At 42.7% G+C, this 21,108-nt stretch overlaps 1 protein-coding gene across 4 annotated transcripts; it reads right to left on the bottom strand.

Moving 5' to 3' along the window:
- Window positions 1–543: 543 nt before the first annotated feature.
- On the bottom strand, window positions 544–21,108 carry smarcd3b (SWI/SNF related BAF chromatin remodeling complex subunit D3b). 4 transcript variants are annotated; one of them, XM_028433406.1, is made up of 14 exons: window positions 20,800–21,108; window positions 13,760–13,980; window positions 10,893–10,982; window positions 8,704–8,746; window positions 6,879–7,001; window positions 6,619–6,744; window positions 5,978–6,073; window positions 4,244–4,345; window positions 3,922–4,083; window positions 3,739–3,836; window positions 3,478–3,613; window positions 2,954–3,076; window positions 2,365–2,466; window positions 544–2,247 (listed from the first exon to the last, which is right to left on the bottom strand). In XM_028433406.1, exons 1-14 carry the CDS (start codon window positions 20,875–20,877, stop codon window positions 2,194–2,196), a joined length of 1,554 nt encoding a protein of 517 aa, XP_028289207.1. In that variant the 5' UTR covers window positions 20,878–21,108; the 3' UTR covers window positions 544–2,193. The 4 variants fall into 4 exon arrangements, with proteins under 4 accessions (XP_028289207.1, XP_028289208.1, XP_028289209.1 ...); XM_028433407.1 differs by having other exon boundaries at window positions 6,619–6,741; XM_028433408.1 differs by lacking the exon at window positions 10,893–10,982.

Below are 21,108 nucleotides of genomic sequence, written 5' to 3'. Positions count from 1 at the left end.
AAGGTGACGAGTCCTGTGCTCGTCACACATACACTGCTATGCCAGATCTTCTTATATTTACACACACCGTCTTGTCGGATTTATCGATTAATGTCCATGTTAGCATGCATAGGTCACTGTGAAATCGTCCAATCACATATTTGTGTATGCTGGGATAATACAGATGGTCTCACCCATGATGAAGAGAGAATTACAGCACAGTGCAAAGGAACCCCACAAAAGGGCCCATCTAGAAAAACAAACAAAAAAAACCTTTCGACCGACATTACAACATATACATACAAGTCCTTCAAAAAAAGAGGTGTAAAATGAGACCGGTGCAGATTATATAATGTGTTACAGCTACTGAGACTGAACGTCAGGGAAGTCTCTTTGTTGCAGCTCCCACGATGCGTGACGCTGGATGGACCTAAAATAAACCCACCCTGACCCGACACAGTCCACAGAGGAACGCTAACATTCCTGCCCTACTAATTCAAAACTCATGGAGCTCCCATACTGCAACATGTTACACACCCACCCCCCCTCCCCAAATACACCCCCGTCCCCTCAAAACAACCACACATAGATAGTCTGTTGTATATACTGTACAGTTGGCCCTTTAAAGGGGAAAACACATATTTACATTCACATCTCTAAAAAAAAAAGAAAAGAAACAAAAACTTTTCTTTTTTTTGTGTAACAAAAAAATGTAGAAATAGACAAAAGTCCACTGACCTGTGCTTAAATATTTAGGAGAGTAACTTCTCTCTGAAACGGATCAATTTCAGTTAAATCCAGGTCTGGATTTTTGCCACTTCTGTTTCAGTGATCATGTTCTCTTCTTCTTGTTGCAACCTTTGGTAACACCTTCAGGACATAAACTGGCAAAATACTACATGAGGATTAAGGAAGAGGCAGTGTGTGACACAACTAATGTACATTAAAGGAAGAGAAGCTCATCAATACTTGTTTTCTCCTTCATTTAAAAAAAGTTTCTAATAATACGAGGAGTGATTGATAAGTACGCGGCCCAGTAGATGGAGTCCTAACCTACAATTCACACACCAACAAACTTAGTCCAGACGGAAGCATACAGATAGAAGAGGCTGTAGAGGTCGGACGCCCTGAAGGTGTTCCACCGCAGCCATGATGACAGAAAATGGCGAACACTGAACCTCATCATGGAGAAGATGTAGTATTCTGAGGATGTCATCAGGACAGGTGTTGGACGAAGGCAGCCGTCGCCACTGAGCGAGTCCTGGTGGATCAGCCCTGCTAAAGTTCCTCTTGTATGTGTCTCAGAGATAACGTGGTCGCCCCCCTGTAGTATTGTGACCCTTTTTTTTGTGTCGGCCACCAGCAGCGCTTAGGAATCAGAGGTCGTCCCCTTGATGCACATTCTCTTGCCCTCTGTCCAGAAGTGGTGGAGCCATGTCTCTACCAGGATCTGCCTCAAAAATGTCAGCCTGTCCCTTGGTCTGTTGTTGCTGAATCTGCCTCTCATCACACTGGAGGATTTCAGGATCCAGTGTGGTGCCCTTTTTGGTCATTCTGCATAGTCTCTCATAAAGCTGAAATGCAGAACTGTAGAACTCCTCTCCTTCTACTTTAGGCCACAAACTTATCAATCACTCCTTGCTAACACAGTCTGTTTTTAGGCAACACTGGAGGGACTGATTCACTCATTATGAAACTGAATGAAATCCACACCCCTCAGTGTGTCACTCTGTAATCTCCACTCTGCTGGTGTAATTAATTAACTGCTCAAAAACACTCTCCGAATCAGAACAAATAAAAAAACACACACAGTCACACTCATGATAAAAAAAAATAATAAAAAAAAGACTCAAACATAAAACCGTTCCAGAGCGCTGCAACGGCCGCGTGTGTCACCGAGTTTCATCATGTCTGTCTGCAGACTCTTTGAGGTGAAAATGCAAAAACACAGTGGTGTGTGAGCAGCTGGCTGAGACAGAGGTTTCTACTGAGATATATTTACAGAGCAGAGAGACGGGTTAGACGTCAGCGGACGCATGTGTGCTGTCTTTCACGCGTGCCGCGGTCATGTTAAAACCTCACTTTAGGTTTCATTTAACGTCAAAAACAACTGGTAAGAAACTGAATTGATGAAGACATTAATACTTTGAAGATTTCAGCAGACACACACAGAGAGCTCTGAAGTTGGATGCAGAATCCAGGAGGGCCTTTGCTTTAGGTGTTGCGGACTGCTAAGGCCTGTTCCAGCTCCTGTCTCCTCTGCTGGATCTGCCATGGAGAAGGGAGAGGTAAAACCAAGCGTTGCTGTCATGTGTACATACAGGGGCAGAGCGACAGGAAGCTGTGAAGTGAATATAAAAAGATGCAGAGGTGCTGTTTCCTCACCTTGCAGTAGAAATAGCGGCTAACGGCCTCCTGGGACCAGGGTTCATGGTAAAACGCCGCCCTCCTCTCCTCCTCAGGGTTCCCCACTACGTCTGTCATTAACTGCAGCCACAAGAGGAAACAACAAGAATAAAACCATCAATAATGTATGTTTATTAAAGCTAATATGAGTTAGTGCAGATACAGTTTTCTGAAGTTTTCAGAATTGCTTCAACACTTCAAGTTCACCCATAATACATTAAATTCTCTATAGGAAAGGCTTGGGTTGTATATATCCGTATTGAAAAACGCAGTTGAACAACACAGATACTATTCCCTTAAAACAAGCCAAAGAAAAGGTACCAGTACATGTAATTAGCAGCAGGCGATGTCAGCTGACTTATGTGTGTATTCATCCGTACCAAGGTGTCTTACGAGCGAGCTGGTATCTAGTGCTGGCTAAATTGTGGGCTTGTATTTTTTCTAATTATTTGTCTTGTGTATTGTGAAGCACCACAGGGTATATTTATCTCTAAAGTATCTTAGCTTCGAGCTAGCAGAACAGTGACATTAGTGCATTCGTGCTAGAGTATAAATATCAAAATCAAACCTTGAGGTCTCGGCTCTGGGATTTAAGCCAGTCCTGAATGTAGCCCTTGGGGTCTCTGGAGAAACTGAGCATGAAGTCTCTCTGGATCTTCAGCTGGTTGATGGACTCAATGGTCTCGTGGATCTGAAAAGTGGGAACACACACAGAGCACTTTAATAATAAAATAAAAAAAGTGATTTCCTCTCTGACCAGTTCTCATTCAACAGTCAACCTGTGAATAAAAACGACTCATCAACCTGCACCTTGTTTTTAAAAATACTCAGCATCTCTGGGAAAAATAGTAACTTTACTTGATGTCAGTGTAATTTGCATGACACATGGTTTATATGTGACCTAGTTATTCGTCCCATCCTTCCTTCCTGTTCACCCACACTTAACACAGCCTGGTGTGAAATCCAATACAAACTACTGCTCTGCTAAAACAGCTCTTTAACTAATATGCATCATCGATCCCACGATTTATCACATCAGTGTGACATAAACAGCATCAAAGGAATTCCAGAGTGTGATGATGGTGATCTCACTTTGTTGTCAAGTGAAGCAATCTCCTGCTGGTTGGCAGTGGAGAGGAGGAAGCTGCTCATCTGGCTCTTCAGGGGGTCTTCCACCTCCACATCGATGTCGTAGCAGGCGGTCTTCTTCTGGTCGTTGGGGTCCACGCTGATGAAGAAATGAGTGAGATAATTTATTAACAGTGAGAAAAATCAGTCTTTTAATATAAACACTAAAAAGAACTGTTTCTGTTGTTTGAAAGACTTTAATTTGTGTAAAGAGAGCCGCTGTACCTGATAACATGGTTGATGACGATGGGGTCAGGGGGCAGGAGGAGGTTGGTGAGGCGCTGAGGGATCTCAGAGAACTTCAGCCGAGGGCAGTCAAATATCTGTGGGGGAGAGTGAGAATGAATGAATGACATTATTTCTCATGTAAGAGGTGAAAGTAAAATGTGTTTGTGTTGTTTATCACACCTGTTGAAAGTACTTGTCGCAGTTGATGTACTCCTTATCGTGGGAGTCCTGCAGCTTGTTGGTTTTTACGTACTGCCACAGGGCCTGGATGATGCAGGAGCGGGTCTGAGTGTGGATGCCAAGCAGGCGAGCCAGGCGAGGGTCCAGCTTAAACTGAGGAGGCTGCAGAGACAATATAATCCCATTACTACACTTTACACAGCTGCCAACATCACATCCAACATCCTTAGCATATTTGTTAAGGTCTGAAATTCCAAATTCTGCAGGCCAGTGTTTTTAACGATGGTTTCGTGATACAGTTGAACCGGCATGTCGCCCTCACCTGGTAGTCCAGCATCAGCAGCAGAGTGCAGCGCACACTCACGTCTCCCGGTCGCTTCACCTGGAAACCGTCCGTCTCCTGAGTGGTGGGTGTGCGGTGCCACTGAAACACAAACACAGAACCTCACACACTGACCACACAACACAACTTCAGCTGCTCTACTCAGACTAAACAGTCTATTAATTCCAAACGTCTTTCTTCGTTACATTCAGGTTTGTAAGCGGGTGGGATCAGTTTGGAAAAACAATTGCAGATTGCAGATTTTGATCACAAATTTAAATCATGGTTTCTGTGTGTAAGGAGCTTTGATTGTCCAGGGACCTGTAAGGATGTGAAGACTCTGCATTGTGTACAAACAGAAAGCACAGAAGTAATCTGAGTATCTAGTGGCAGTATTCTGCAGACTAGTCCTGCACAGTGCACTGAGAAAACAACATAGCCCGATGTTAGCCATGTGCCTGAATGTTGTCCTGCTCAGGAACACACAGTCAGACTGAAATCAGTCAGGCCAAACACACCTGCAACGTTTCCATAAAAACTCCTGTTTCCGTCTTTGTGCCTGTATTTCAGAGTCAGTTATTTACATCTGCATTTTATCTTAACAAACCCGAAACTGAAAAGCACTTTAAAATTCTATCTCCGGTTCAGTGGATTGCAGTAACACGGCAAGCAATACAGAGTAATGTTTTCCTGCAGCCAATGGCTGACTCAGAACAGATTAAATACTGATTGTACCTCAAGGTAGAAACCAAATTCTTTTGATAGAGAATCGTTCAAAGAGAAGCACCTGAGTGCCGGGCTAAAATACGCTCTTAAAAAGAGGAACCTTGAGAAGTCATAATTTTCACTCTGAACCTCCTGAAGTGTGTTTTTTAAATCAGTACATTTTGTGAAGATAAAAACGTGGAGGACAGCTAATGGCTGATTTTAATAAGCAGCTGTTTTCTCCTACACTCACATCTGCATGTTTGTACAACCTTGTATGTTTTTTTTTTTTTTTCATTCTGCTGTTATGGAAAATCAGAGAGGGCGACTCATGCTCTCACTCTGGTTTACAAAAGCCTTTAATGGGTGAGCAGGTGAGCTAGGATGATCGCGGACTTAAGCAGACATAAGAAAACTTGTTTAAAATGTCTCTGCTCTGCATGATAAAGAGGCTGTCATTGACCCTGACCGCATGGCTGAACAGTCCGATGTACTGCTCTGTGCAGCATAAGAAAGCTGTTTATGACTAATGGACAAGATCTCCAATCAAAGCACTGACCCACATAGTGACCAACAGCCATGCTGCTCAGCTGAAGTAAAATGAGATGAAGAGATAAAGTATACATTCAGAGATGTAGAAGAAAATAAATGTAAAGGCAGGTGGGATGAGCTCGCTCTGCCAAAATACAAAACTAAATCTCTCACTAATTAACTTGCTATTTCTGCATTTCGTGCCAAACATCAGGGCGACCCCACATGGGGGTTTTTCAGGTGTTTAATATTCAAAAATATCCTGATGTTAAAACAATAACTTGCGGTTTCATGTGGGACTTAGGTGTTAAACTCTTTGTTGACATCAGCGACTTCCTGCAGCTTCTGTGTCGCACTAGATCCTGCTCTTCAAACCCTGTCTGCTGTGAGCAGGCACAGCCCATCAAGGTGAACACCTTTAGAATATTCTTAGCTATACTAAACTGTTATCCCTCTTCTATGTGTCTTATTGGCAGCAGCAGCCATGTTTGTACTGACCTCGACCAGGTGGTTGTCAGGACCGTACAGGTCTTTGTCCAGCTCGATCACCAGGCTCTTAAAAAAAGACGAGAATTTCTTCTTCTGTTTCCCAGGCTGTTGAACAGACAGAAGTTAGTGTCCACATTCAAATGACTCACAAGTACATTCACACTTATCTTTATTCATATCACTCATCAAAACCAAAAAGGTGAGATCAGAAAGAAAAGGAGGTATTCTTAGGGTACGCTTCCTCTGAGCGCAAACAGAAATATCTGTGGTTGGTTGTATGTTACTGCCGTGAAACGACCAGACGGCTGAGATCATCAGGGCCTGTAGCAGAGATGTTTATGACACACACACTCACAAAGAAAAAATCCATCTGTACACATCAGTCATTCATTTTATATTCCAAGCCAAGCCAAGACTTTTCTGTCCAAAGTTGTTTGACTACATCAAACTGCAGGCCAAAGACGACCCAGAGCAGCAGCCGGATCAAAGAGCGGCACACATTCATACTAAATGGGAAGATTATAATCTCAGTTATTCTTTAGAAAATTTAACTTCTGCTTTTAAGCACCAGAGATGACATAACTCTGCAAAGCTAGTTCACTTTTAAACTGCATGTCACACAGTGACTCAATACAACAAATAAAACTCACATCATCCAGCAACTTCCCCTCTACTCGCAGCTCCCACGATGCAATGCTGCCATCAGAGTCGTCAGCATCAGGTCTGGCAGGGTTGAAGGTGTTTGAGATGTAAAGGCGAAGTTTGCGCTTTTGCTGCTGACACGAGTGCAGAACCAAACCGTACAATTTAAAATCATGTTTTACACACTGAAAGTTTTAAAGTCTGTTTGTTTGGAACTTTGATCAAATGAGGCCATTTACGACCTTTTTGTATATTTCTTTTTTATTACCTTCATTGGTCTCTTCAGTGCTTCCTGGATGTCCACACGTTTACGCATAATGGTCTGATCCAGTTTTCGCTCAAATGCCAGCAGGTCCATGTAGGCCTGAGACTCTGGGACCAGCTCACGGATCTGCTCAGGGTGAACACAGGGCAACAGTTCAAACTTTCAGATCACACCCAGAACTAAGAAATCAGATTTTCTTAACATATTCTAAGTATCACTGAGGAGCTTAAGCAGATAAGCCGTCTATTCCCGTGCTGGCAGGGGGTCCGCTGTCTTGTGTCCGGGACACTTTAGCCTCTTATATTCAGTTTCCAGTAATTAAAGCTGCTGTAAGGTCGAAAAAAGTCTAACTCCACTATGTGAAAGATATTTGTATTGTTTTGGAGGAAGGTTTTGAGGCTGCAAAGGTTTGCAGAAAAAGCTCATATAGCTAGTAAAATAACTTAATGGTAGACCTTTGAGGTTTTGGATAAAGGAACACAGATAAAATGAATAATGTGGTGAAGAGATAATATTATGAACTCAGTGGAGAAAGAAGCCAAAGTGGTGCTGAGTAGTGGTTTTCCTTGACAGTCAAAGGTTGGTAGGTTGGTAATAACCGGATGTTAGCCACCTTACTGAAAGAAGGCTAAGAGTTGAGATACAAAAGCTGAAGGTGAATAGGAAGAAAAAGGGAGGAAAGGATTTAACGGAGAATCAGCTAATGTGTTAGAGGGCCAATTAGCTGCTAACGTTAGCATATGTATCTAACTAAAGCAATTATTCGCTAACATTGCTGCTTGTAAGCAGAGCTAATGTAGTGCTAATGTTAGTTAAGTTGCAGTTAATGTTGGTTCACTTTGCTGTAAAATATGTGTTTGTGGCTGCACATCACATAGAAATATTCTTAATATTTTACACATAATTTAATATTTCTGTATTTTTCTGAATGAGATGTAGGTAAAGTATGAGATCATACGATCGGTCCGTCATTAATGCTCCATCCTCCAGACACAGGGGGATCAAAATGAGATGCAGGCTGTGCCAACCAGCCAGGACTCCGGCATTACCATACCACTGAAAGTCCTCAGAGCATCAAGGGCTGCTGCTTACCAAACTGTGCACACACACTCTCCTACAGTGTGTTTCTTATCCTCCCTGCCTCTTCTTTCATGTTCCTTTCTCAAAGGCTGCTTTCATTGTTCCCTCTCATTCCTTCTCTATCTCCATCTCGCTGCCTTTCACCGGGCTGAGGTGCCGAGCTGATGGAGGAGTGTGTGGTAGACATTCCCTGCCCCTGACTCATTATATTAAGAGTGGCGCCCCAGCCATGCCTGCTGCTATCTCCCTGTCTGGGTTATGTTAGTGGGGATAAGACCGGAGCCCTCACCAGTGTCCAGACCTGCACAGTTTCAGCGTGAAAGCCCTCTGTGTGTTGGTCGGGGCGTAGTGAGATGATGGCGTGGCACAGGGCCGAACAACTGAGACGGGATGAAAAATCACGAACCCCAGTCGGCATGGACTCACCTGTGGCAACGTAGTGATTCTGCTGCCTCTTTCGGCACTACTTGTGGTTGCATTTCTATCATATCCCGCTGACTATTCCCATTTAAAACAATGAGCCACCATCCAAATAACAAAACCCTAAAAACGCCCTAAAACCTTCTGATCGCGTCCCTTATCCTCTCTCTTTCCTCTTGGAAATAACAAATAATCATCTGGCCCTCTGCGCCTTCCAAGAACCCCAGACATCAAAAACCAACCAGTTTTTTTTCTGCTCTGTGCACAAAAGAAACAAACACACACACAGAAAAAACACAGCAACAAAGGTAAAAATATGCAGCCTCACCCTTTGCGGAAGAATCTTGTCTGCCATTTTCCTTCTCTTAGCACTAGAGAGAGGGAGAGAAAGACAGAGAGAAAGAGGAAAAAGAGAGCATGTTACTATGGTGACTGATAGCGTAGCACCCAGGCCATCTGCTAAAATGCTGGGCCATATCCAGCACCCCAGCGTCCCAGCTGTGCATGTTTGTGTGTGTGTGTGTGTGTGTGCACGCATATGTGCGCATAGGTGCTTTGGTGTTTGTGTGTTCTCTGAAATGCAGCAGTCCACCTGGAGAGCGAGAGCCTCTAACAGCCAAAAAACTGTCACATCACACACCTCTTGCCTGACATGCATTCACTGCAATCACACACACACACACACACACTGCAGGTCCAGGACAGTTACAGGATCTTTTTGAGGACAATGTGTGGCTTCTTTTGAATCATAAACATTGTTTAGCTCTTATACTTACCAATGAGGCACTAAGAAAGATTGAGAAATCTGTACTGAGTTGGTGCCTTTGTCAGAACTTTTTTTTACCTTGTGACACTCATTGCAACAACACCAGCGCTTCCTTTCCTATTCATATGTCCTTAAATACGTAACCAAGCTCTGTGGATTCATGCAAGTGTCAGTGTCTGCAGAAGCACACTTCCTAAAACAACTAGATGGCACTACACTGCAAAAAGTCAGAAAGACTTACCACACGTTGGTTTAAAATCATTGTTCTCATCGATATTAGAGGACATACTCTAAGTGAGGCTCTGGAAGTGTTACACATTAGCTGAGGTTTTAGCTAATACTGAGCTGAGTTAAAATATTAAGCATTTTTTTATTTTAAAATGATCTTTTCATATATTTAAACGTAGTCCACAAAGATGTGCAGGATTTCACCATAGTTAATACAGCCAGGAGATAATTAGCTTAGCTTAGCACAAATATTGGAAACAACGGAGAAACACAGAGGAGAGTTATCCTGGTTCCATTCCAACACAGTCCAGTTGGCAGCACCTCCAAAGCTCACAAAGAGTCGGTGTTATGCGTCAACACAAAAATTATTGTACATGGAAATTGTTTTTGCAACCTAATCTAACTCCCAACATACATATTGATCCAGGTACATGACTAATTTAGCTTCAATCTGGATCTCAGTTGTTACCTGGGTTTTCTTATTTTAAAGTATGTGTATTTGCTGCTTTATTTTGGAAATATTAACTTCCCTCTCGTTTCAGGTGTCGACTTGCCTTTCCCTCCTGTGCTCCCTCCTCCTGCTGATTACCTGCCCGCCCTAATGTGTCACCTGCGTGATTGTCTTCCCTGCCCTTGTGTACTTCTCGGTCACCCTCCGCTTGGTGCCAGTTCGTCTTGTGATTAGTTTCAAACGTTCTAGCAAGTATTTCTAGTATCTGACTGTCCCTCTGTTTGAACTTATCGTTCCTGGGTTTTTGATTCTGCATGTGATTTCTTGGTACCTTTGCCTTCGTGGTAACTTTGAACTCTGTTAAACAGACCTCTGCCTGAGCCTTTTCTCTTCGTACTGTTGCCTGCCTTATCTAAGTAAAGATTTTGAACTCTCCTTCCTGCCTGGGAGTCGTACTTGTCCTGAGTCAACCATAACACAATCCAGTGCATTACCAAACCCTAATTTCTCTCCATCGCCTGCCTGTTAATATTTGAGTAGTACCAATTTTATCGTGTAACCCTCTGCAAGAAAGCAAAATTTCACAAAATGTCAATCAACTCCCTCTTCATCATAGTTGCCTTATATCTATGTCAACAAGCCAGCAATGTTTCCTGCTTGTAGTTATTTTTTTTGTGTTTTTTTGCAGTGTAGAGATTTTTCTCTGTCACAGAGATCTGCAACGGTCTGTGAAGCAGTATGTTACATCAGCATGCCAAATACTGAAACAAGCCCGTCTGCAAGGAGAACTGAAGGATCCAGGAGTGCATTGAAAAGGAAAACACAAACAATCTGCCATTTTACATTCTATTAAAATGGTTCAAGACTGGACTTTGTTCTTCTGCTCTAGCAGCACAAAAAACTGTTCCCATCATCATGCCATGCTCCAGCAAAAAGCATGCACCACTACATTTTAGGAGCTTCTAGGCCTGTACGTTTGTTTGCGACTCATTCAGGGAGTGCTGGGCTCAGGTGAAAGTCTAAATAGGCCAGAGTCATCAAACGAAAGACATGCAGCAGAATAGACTCCTACTTTGATCCGAGCGTAGGATCTGATTGGGGCTCTCTCATGTCCATCTGCCTCGCCGGCATCTCATTGGCTCCAGGGAATCCAACTGGCTTCCTAAGAATTGGTGAGGATTCGAAGGTTGTCCGATTAGAGTTGCGGCGAGACACACACTCAAGTGGCAGCAAGGTACGATGTCAGAAGGGAGCAGGGACACACCTGCTGTTCTGGCTGTTTGTATGTCTGTATGTGTTGGATGTGTGTTAGGTTCAAGGGTCTGTTAGTAGGTGTAGATTTTGAAACTCAGACAAGGGCAGGCACTGGGAATGGCGTGTAACTGTGTCCATGCATCAGAGGAGGACCTGGGAGGCTTCCAGCTCGTTTGAGGGACACGCTTATTCAACAAAAGTTTCTCAGTGAACCAAAACAACCATGCTTCACACACAGAAACAGACAAAACACTGATAATGAATCACAGGGAAAGGGAGTGAGACAAGCTGTGCGCAGATTTGGCCCTTCGGTTCGGATCAAGATGGCATTTATGGATGTGTGTGTGTGATGTGAATGAAGATTCAGTGACAAAAATCCTGGAAACAAAAACCTGCTTTATTACTGGACAAACCTTGTAATGTTCCTAAGCAACCTGAACTGTCCAGGGTAACCATGAGATGTGAGTCGTAGGTTTGACTTCAAGAACTAAGACCAAAATTATTAGCAAGGTTCAGAAATTCATAAGGAATGTGCTGCTCAAGGGAAATAAAAGATAAAATTGACAATAAGTCCCCAAAATGTTTCAGGATGTGGATGAGACTAAGAAAAGAAGTGAGGAGGTAACACATTCCGGAGAACTGTGACTGCCAGTGGTTAAAACTCTTAGGGTGGTTTTCTGGTGACCTATAGTTCCATTACATTGCAATACAGTGTTTGCTGCTGAAACTCCTGATCAATCAACTTTCACCCTCAACCTTCACAAGTCAGGGCATGTGCTACGGCACAAAATACGTAATTTACTGCCCAGCATAAAACAATCAAAGGTTTTATTAAAAAAAAAGTAGGCTGATGTGATGTGGCAAGCTGTTTGATTAAGTGCCACAAAATCTTTCACCCAGTCTGCACTTGGGTGGAGACAGGTTCTGCCAAGATGGCAACAGCTGGAGCTACCACATGTTTTTCTGAAGGAAACCCTATAGGTGACATTTTCCTATCATAAATTTACCTTCTTCAAACTTTTTTAAGCTCACTCCTGTATCGATTAAAAACAATCTTGCCTTCAGAACGATGTCTTCTTAACATAATGAGAATATGTATCCACTACAAAAACGCTGCCTAGAGGTTAACTGCTGTACCTTAATGTAGCACTTCCCACAGTACAGACGGTCACACTGTATATATTTGGGAAAACTAATTAATCATTAAGCAATAATACCTCTGTTTACATGTATTTTTAGCATTATTGCTTAGGACAGTGATAGCTCAGAGTGTACCTGAGACCATAAGGTCTCAATGACACTGCAAACACAGGTGGCCTGCCCTCAGCTGGCAGCAGCGTGAGGTCTGGGAGCTGGATGGAGGAGCTGGAGCATCAACTTGTTTGCCAAAGGACGCACACACACTCCCCACAAAGCAACTGAGAGCCAAACAGACATAGACACCTGGACAGGTCACCCTGGACCATCGATCAGAGCCTCCACAGCTGCTCTGAGGGTTCAGGGCCCAGCGCAGCACAACATTTCCCCTGACCTGTTTGACAAGCCAGCTTAATTGTAAGTGGATCAATCGTGCTGGAGATAGTGAGAGAATGAAACGGAGAGGTCCACCGAGTGTGCATATTGATCGCCTTTCTAATGACCATACCCAGCACACAGTGTCTCCATATAAACATTCAGCTACTGTGTGAGATACTGATGTTTAAATGATAGCAGATAACAGACAGTATAACAAACTGCTGCAAAAAAAAAGACACACAGGGAGGAAACATTCAGGCATGGCAGCAATGGGAATGAAAAGCGTGGTCGACCAAAGCAGTGAGCCAGGCAAAGAATGCAAAAACAGCAGTGGGAGAGAGGTGATGTGCAAGCTTAAAAAATGGACACAGACAGAAATGAAAGCTGAAAAGAGACACACAAAGGTCATGGTTTCACTTTTCATTTCTGCGACTGAAGGAGATAAGTGTATAAAAAATGTTGCTGTGCATACTTGGTACATCCACTGTGCTTTTATTTACAACTTCCCAATTATTCAATTGACCCATAGCAGCAGCATTAAATTAAAGAGAAGGCAGTATACCCTAAAAATGATCATTTTAGAAGACACACCAGCAGGACAGCTCTGCGACAGCTGCAGTAGGTTTCAGCATGAAACTGTACAATAGATTCATTAAAGGGTCAACTGGCTCCTCTGCAGTCAGAGGTGTTTACGCTTCGCCTTCTCAGCCTCAAATGCTCAAATATCATTTGAGTTTTAACAGTTGAATAAAATGTGTAAAAAAGGAACAGCTGCAGCGTGGTCAGTATCCACCGTGCTGCTTCCCACTGATTACTGACCCTGTTAACATCAAACGTGAAAAACAGAAAATTTGCAAGGCAATCACGTTCTTTAAAAAAGCACTTACATCTGTGTAAATAGACTGGAAATTATTCTGATGTCACTAATGTCCATTAATTGACGTATTGAGTTGCTCATTATTAGAACAATATTCCTATTTGATCTTATTAGCAGGTCTATATTTACCAATATCAACACAGTAGAAATGATATATTTCTACTGGATTTGAGGGATAAGTTAAAAGTAAAACCACAGCCACTGTTGCAAACAGCAAGCGGACACACAGTGTGTGAAAGAAGCCGTGCAGTGTTTTGATGGGAGTTGCGTTTCGATTGGAGATTCAGACTCACTTCCTGGCGCGGTTCTGGACGGCCTGCTGCTGCTGCTGCTGCTGTTGTTGCTGCTGCTGCTGCTGGACCTGCTGGGAGGGGGCAGGCCGCTTACGACTGGGCTCCATCACCGGGGAGGGCAGGCCGGGCCGCACTGCCGGGCTCCCACCGTACGGCGGGCCGGGGGGGCCCATGGGAGCCCCCTGGTGGGGCATTCTTGCTCCAGACGGCATGCCAGGACGCTGGATAGAGAAGCAGAAAGAAAGACAATATTTTGTTCTCTGTTTACCAGATTAATTATAACCACAAATTAGTGTTTCTAAAAATACACCAAAGGAAGCTTTAGTGTCTTTTTTGCCTCTTGGTGGATACACATCAGCTTCTAATCCACAAATTTGATCTTTCAAAATACAAACAGTGACTCACACTTTTAGGTATTTTGCTTTTCTCTCATGTTTGGTAACCCTGGGTAACCTTTTCATCAAACAACATCAGCTTTGCGCAATTTAGTGACGTCAATTTACACGATTTTTATTTTGAAATGGTTTCATCCTGAACTACAAACATGCAGATAAAACTGCCCGGTGAAACTTTTAAACACCAGCTCATATGTTTGTGTTTGGTTAGACGATGACATTTTTTGGAAACTTAGTGATACATTTGCCACTACTGTGAGTCAGTATAGCTGAAGACAAATTGGTAACCTTAGTTACCAAGCCTTAGTTTGTCTTGTTTAACTGTAATAACTCTAATTTCCACTAAATGAAATACTAACAACTGCACTGAGAACAATCACAGCTGTCTTGTTCTTTTCTTCTCTCAACAAACTAAAGACTAAGACTAAAGACTAAAATTGAGATTTTTCACACACACAGACACACACCTCCCGAACAATGCAAACAGTGTCAGAGCTCGCAGTTTTACACTCCTGTCCTGACGCCTGGGAACAACTGGGGAACTCTCACCTGTGCTTGTCACTCCCATAGCAACAGCTGCCTGCCGCCTCAGTTTTTATTGTCCACATGAACCAAGCAGGGGTTTGTGTGAATGAAAGAAAACGTCTGACTCCATCCAGAACACAGACCTCCTACTGTTTGTCAAGGACTGTACCAGAACACATCGTCCAATTAAAATGAAATGACTTTGTATTCTGTAATGAGAGTAATGTGTTCTGATCTGTGATGTGAGATATTCTTTATTGTTACTATTACTACTAATTCACCAGCAACAATATAATATAATATAATAATTAGGATCAAACTGACTTTGTACTACAATGTCAACATTTTAAACCAATAATAAGATTGAGACGTGAGTTTGTTGTTTGCACATACATCCTCACAAAATTACAAACACCGGCTGTATGGCCAGTCTCTCCAAAGTACAATAAATCTGGTCATGCAGCGTACACGGCTATAAAACAGTCGCCCAGTCTTTCACCCAGGATGCTGAGGTTTGTCTGACCTGTCAGAAAGAAGCTTTTAAGAGCTTCGAGATCTATTGTGAACCTGCACTTAACTGATCTGACTTGGTTAGGTTTAGGAACATTTCAAACAGGCCCTTTCCACAACATAAAACACACGTTACAATGCAAACTTCTCTTATCTGCCAGAAGCTTTGCCATCTTTTGGCTGCCATAAAGTTACATATTTGACATGCATGGCATTGGTACAGCCATAGGGCACAGCTTTATATACAGTGGTTATTTTAATCTCCATTAGTTCTGTTTTCCCATTTAGATAAACAAACAAGAACACTAGAACAAACTGATTTAAAACTACATAAAAACACAAACCTATAATAATTCTGTGGACTCCTGTGACTTATTTATTTGATTAAATTTAACTCCTTTTATCCGGGCTACATTTGTCTATTTCTCACGGAGTAAACATTTTACATGTGATACAGGCAAAACAAATGCCTATTACCTGTATCAGTTTAATACAACCCCCCAATTTGTCGATAACATGACACATGAAGCATTTTTCCTCATACATGTAATCAAATAATGAAATTAGGAAGCCCGGGGTGAAAAGGCAGCAGACTTTTTCCCCTGCAAGGTCGATCGCTGGATGGATTGATCAATACAATGCAATATATTTATTTATGAGCTTATCATCTATTTTGTGTATAAAGATCTTAATCTGCAACAACAGAGATGAAAAGGTTCAAAAGTACGTTTTTGTGTCCCCTATTTTAGTGAGTTAGTAATAAATACATAAAGCTGCTTAACCTTGAATGTGACCACAAAGTGAACTATAAATCTGAAAATCCTTGTCACATTTAAAATATGATCAACAGAGCACATGTGGAGTTACATGTGCCTCATTACTGAGTGAGATGGAACGTTTTGAGAGAAGAGATTGTTACTACACAAATATTCTTTGTGTCTAACCTTGTTATTTAGACAAATACTTAATTCGTGGTAACAGAGTGGTGCAGAAAGAGGACAGTTGAAGTATACACATCCCTTTTTTTCTCACATTTGACACCTCTGCATGTGGATTAGTGCATGGACTTGCACATGTCTGTGATGATCTTTAGACCTTCCACAAACACACAAAAAACAAACAAAGCAGCGAGGGACACAAGAAAGAAAACTGATCGTAAATTGCACCAAAATGCAAATGTAGTCGGGTGTTATTTAATTACAAAGAACAGATTATGACAGCATACGACAGGCCGTGCCCTTTTAGACAGACAGAGCAGAGATCCTGTGATACGAAGCCCCAGCAGACGCTGCTGTCACTCTGGCTGAGAGTTTGGTCGCCTGGAGGGGGAGGGGATTCAAAGGGTGGGGTGGAGGGGGTCACAGCAACCAAGAGGGAAACAGGAGAGGATAAAACAACATATGGTCAAGGCCTCCTGCTCTGATGTTGTCACCTTGTGGAGTCTTAGGAGACCTCCTTGTTTTACTGACTTCTTACCTACATACAGCTGAACAATCACATCCAGACTAGACAACCAGCAGACAGACACACACACATAATGCTGCTGCTGCTACAACCACTCTGTCTGGAGAATTTGAGCCTTCCAGATAACAGATACAGAAAGCCATAGCTGGATAATGTAAATCCACACACACACACACAATGAGCACTACTCTATAATCTGACCTGCTGAACTGACTCCAACACTCTGCCCGGAGCTCTGCCAGCCAGCCAGCCAGCAATCGAATCTGCCATGTGGATGGATATCTGAGAAGTGTGTTGGCATCTCTGGGAAGGCTGGAGGGATTTGAAGAGGCCAAACTTAACCCACACTATACTAAACATATGAATCTGTGGGTTGCTACAAGGATGGCCCCTCAAAGGCTTCCATCTATTAAAAAACTGAGGATGGGGTTCAATTCACTGTGACACACGCTGTCCTCACTTTATTGCTGTGCTGTATTCAAGAGACAATCACAAAGCATGCTAATCAATAAATAGGATTAAATACTCTCTCCCAAAATATTAATGTTTTGCAATATTTAGCGAAGATTATTATTAACAGTAATTCAGTATTTGTGTTTGTTAACTTTTAGTCAGCTAATTGCTCAGAACATGAATCTGATTATTTGTACAGTATGTGACTGTGTACACATCTGAAGATAACTAAATATGAAATGATTTGTTTATTTTTTTTCTCCTTCAATTAAAAATATAAGACATACTCTACAATGTAGGTATTATTTTTTCTATTAATTAATTTGGCATAAGTGTTTGTCTAAACCTGAGCTGAGACCCATCATGATTTTCATAATTTTTCTAATTGATTAGTCAACAGACTCTTGGTGTTGTAGTCTAAAGCAATATACAAGTGAAGAGGGGAGGAAAAGAATTTTCTGTTTTTTTCTTATCTGTTTTTTTACAGAATGAAATCCTGCACTGTTACCAGCTCTTGTCCTCCAACATGGTTTTTACTTGACAGTAGTAGCACATGTTATGCTAACAGCTAATTAGCTAGTTTCATGGCAGGTTACATAAGGTGCGTTATTGCTACCTACAATGAAACATGAATATATAGGAGGTGTTGGATCAGTCAGGCGATAGTGACAGGTGTATTTTTAATGTTATTTTTAAATATCACAGTTACTGTAAAAACCTGTATGTCACACATTCTTCACGATAAACATAAATGTCAAAGTTTTAGTGCTTACGAGGTTGAACATTTAAAAAAACCACACAGCTAGTGACCGCTGTACAATCCACTGAACTCAATGAGGACAGCTTCCATTGTGACTATTCATTTAGTAGAATGCAATTTCGATGAAAACGGGTCCTGGCAAGGTCTGTGGCTTATCCAGAGTAACCAGGACATGTTTTTGGGTAGTTGAGGGGCCCTTGAATAAGGTTCTTAATTTTCATTCTCAATGCTGTGCCACTACAGAGTAAATTTCTTTCACCTCTACTGTTCTGGCTAACGAGGTATACACCTCACACACTGATGGTAAAAATATCTGCATGTCTGTGCACCACTGCAGAGAAATAACTACACATTTTAACCTTCATCTAGCTATAAGAACAGGCAATTTACACAAAGCTACAGTGTGTCATATATTGGTTTATGGGGGTTTCCCACACCGAGAGCTGGAAGGCTTTTTCCTTCAACCATGGCCCTCCCTGACCTCCACGCGCTCCTGAGCCAGAGAAGTAACACAGCAAGGGGAGGTAAGGCAGATAATGAGAGAGAAAGAGGAAGAGACCTCAGCCCTCCCATCAGCTTTCAAACCAGAGATCCGCCAAATACTGCTGCTGCTGCTGCTGGGAGACTGGAACCATTCGACCTTCAGACCCACAACAATACACTGTGTTTATTTAGGTTTTTATATATGTAAATACATCTGTACTCCTGTGTCTTTTGCCTCTGAAAGATTTGGTTTTTCTTCATTTGCCAATGAGAGGAAAGGAAACGTCATCGCTCGCCACAAGCTAACAAACTGCACCAAGTCATCCCCATATCCCATAATATAAATATTTCTCCATTCTGCAGTATACACACACAGAGGAATAACCTGCCGCAACTGTTCCAACCAGACTTTTCCATCTTAAAACGTGGGGGAGAGATAGAGGAGAGATGCAGGCATGAGAGAAAATAAGCAGAGGGAAATATTTGGCTTGGAGCAGCCAGAGCCTCATCAAGGTTAATTGGTCTGTTGAGAGGACACACTCATCTGGCTCATCAATCACCTGCTCCATTGTTTCCTAAAGTCTGTCTCTGCGTGCAGGGCTTCAGCAGCAAAGCCCCTGTAATGACCGCTCCTGTCAAAGAGACAATACCTCATCTTGTTTCAGTGTATAAATCTTGCCGGTGTCACTGCGTCCGGCATCAACGCTGATTAAAATGGAGTTAAGTCTAAAACCAGAACCTGAGTCAAAAAAGTTCTCACTATCAAGTCTTTTTGACCTTCTCAATGTACTCCAGGGCTAGGGGGAGATGCCAAGTTTAAGGATCAGTGAAAGGGTGAAATCCCGTTCAGTACATAGAAAGACATGTCTTTATGGTTAGAAAGTCTGTCATTGTTTATGAATTGTTTTGAAAATAGCCCAAACAGATGTTAATTCAAACCTTTCCAGTTAACTATCTTAGAAAAATGACCAATTATATGTTCTGTTAATAGACAAATATGTTCCATTGATTATTTCTGCTCTTTCTAAAGCAGGGAGTCAGGCAGCTGTCTATACCAAGCAGTACAGAAAAAAGAGGCAAAAACTGCATTTCCAACAGTTGCCTCTTGGAGTCCTACACAGACTTAAAATGGCTTCTCAGAAACCTATGGGTGACACAAAAACTCGGTCCAAAGTGTTTTGACAGAAAGCAGCAAAAGTAGGCTGACAGAGAGAAAGAAGAAAGTGATCGTCAGCGCCTGTGAGCCTGTGAAACAAGGCTTCAGACGTCTTTAAAATACAAATAAGATAGATGTCGGTAGTGACACGTCAAAGCTGTTTGATGCTCTTGGGGGGGAGGGGGGCCATAGCCGAGGCGGGGGGCATTTGTTGTCAAGCCGACCGTCCTAACAACAGGCGAAGTTTAGGAGGTAGAAACCATATACACATATGTGATGAAGGAATACTTTCCGTGAGATGAATCCAAGTGGATTTCATTTTTTTGGGTAATTTTTGGCAGATTAATGGCAGATAAAATGAGATTACAAATAACCTGCTTTAAGAATGTAACTGTAGTGTAGTGCGAAATATTCTTTCTTTAAGTAATAAACATGAGAGGAAGCACACGGCTTTATTTTAGCTGGTCACTAGCATAGAGGTTCAGAAACACTGCCATAAATCACCGGTTTATTTACACACCTGAGTCAAAGTCAAACACGCTAAAAGGAAAGTAACACAGACTGCCCTGAGATTCATTCAGCTCATTACCAAAACAAACCCCTACTGTACTTCATCTGCTGTTATTAATGTGCTGTATAAAGGCTTATGGTAATAGTTGCCTAACCTCTAACCACGAGCAACACTTGACATGACATTTCATGCTAGCTTCACATGAATGGGTTGATTGTTCTGCATGATTTCCAGGATTGGCCGTGTGCCCTGGTTGCATCTACGATACTACGTCCGTTTGTCTCGTGACCTTACAGGTTCAGATCCTTCCACCAACCAACAACACGCCGCCTGGAAGGCTACTCTGACTGTGTTGTTTTGAGTGGACTCGTCATTTCCCCCCTCTGTCTGTGACTCCCAGGGAAGCATGCTCAGTGTGCTCCGCTGTTAGCCAAAGGGGGAGCTGGCTGCTTTCTGCTGCTGAGCTTCTATTTCTACAATTATCCGCTTTTTTCATTGTGTGGTAGAAATCCTCTGCCTCCCATCATTCTCCAGCTCAGCTCCATCCATCCATGCTGCTCCACTTCTCGTTCTCTCAAGCCATCTCCCACCAGGCTGGGATCCAGGGGGCTGGAAATAACCTTCACATGGCCAGCTTTACCCAGCTATCTCTCACACACAGACCGCTGCTGCTGCTGCTGCTGCTGCTGCGCCGACTCATGCACACACACATACACACAAATACACACAGATGCATGCCAGAGCCCAGCTCCCTTCACGGGAATGACGGACAGCGCCACTCACCACTCCATGGACCAGGAACTCAAACAGTTTGCTCTTGGTGGCTTTCCTGGCTCCCCCCGCCGTCTCCTCCGTAGCCATTTGCTCAGTCCCCTCCGTTCACCCTGCTATGTCTCCCCTCTCCTTCTTTTGTCTTTCCCTCTCCCTTCACCCAGCCTCCTGTTCCCCTCCCCTGCTCCACTTTCCTTCTCTTTGTGCTCTCCTTTTCAGCACTGCCTGTCCCTGGCTCTCCTTCTCTCTCTCTCTTCCCTCCCTCTCCCTCTATTTTGAATGTGCAGCAGCCCTGCCGAGTCTCTCACTGTGTCTAGCTCA

This window comes from Parambassis ranga, chromosome 20, assembly GCF_900634625.1.
Source record: "Parambassis ranga chromosome 20, fParRan2.1, whole genome shotgun sequence".
Classification (NCBI taxonomy): domain Eukaryota; kingdom Metazoa; phylum Chordata; class Actinopteri; family Ambassidae; genus Parambassis; species Parambassis ranga.
The sequence above is the reverse complement of the archived record's forward strand: the minus strand, read 5'-3'. Positions and strand labels throughout refer to the sequence as shown.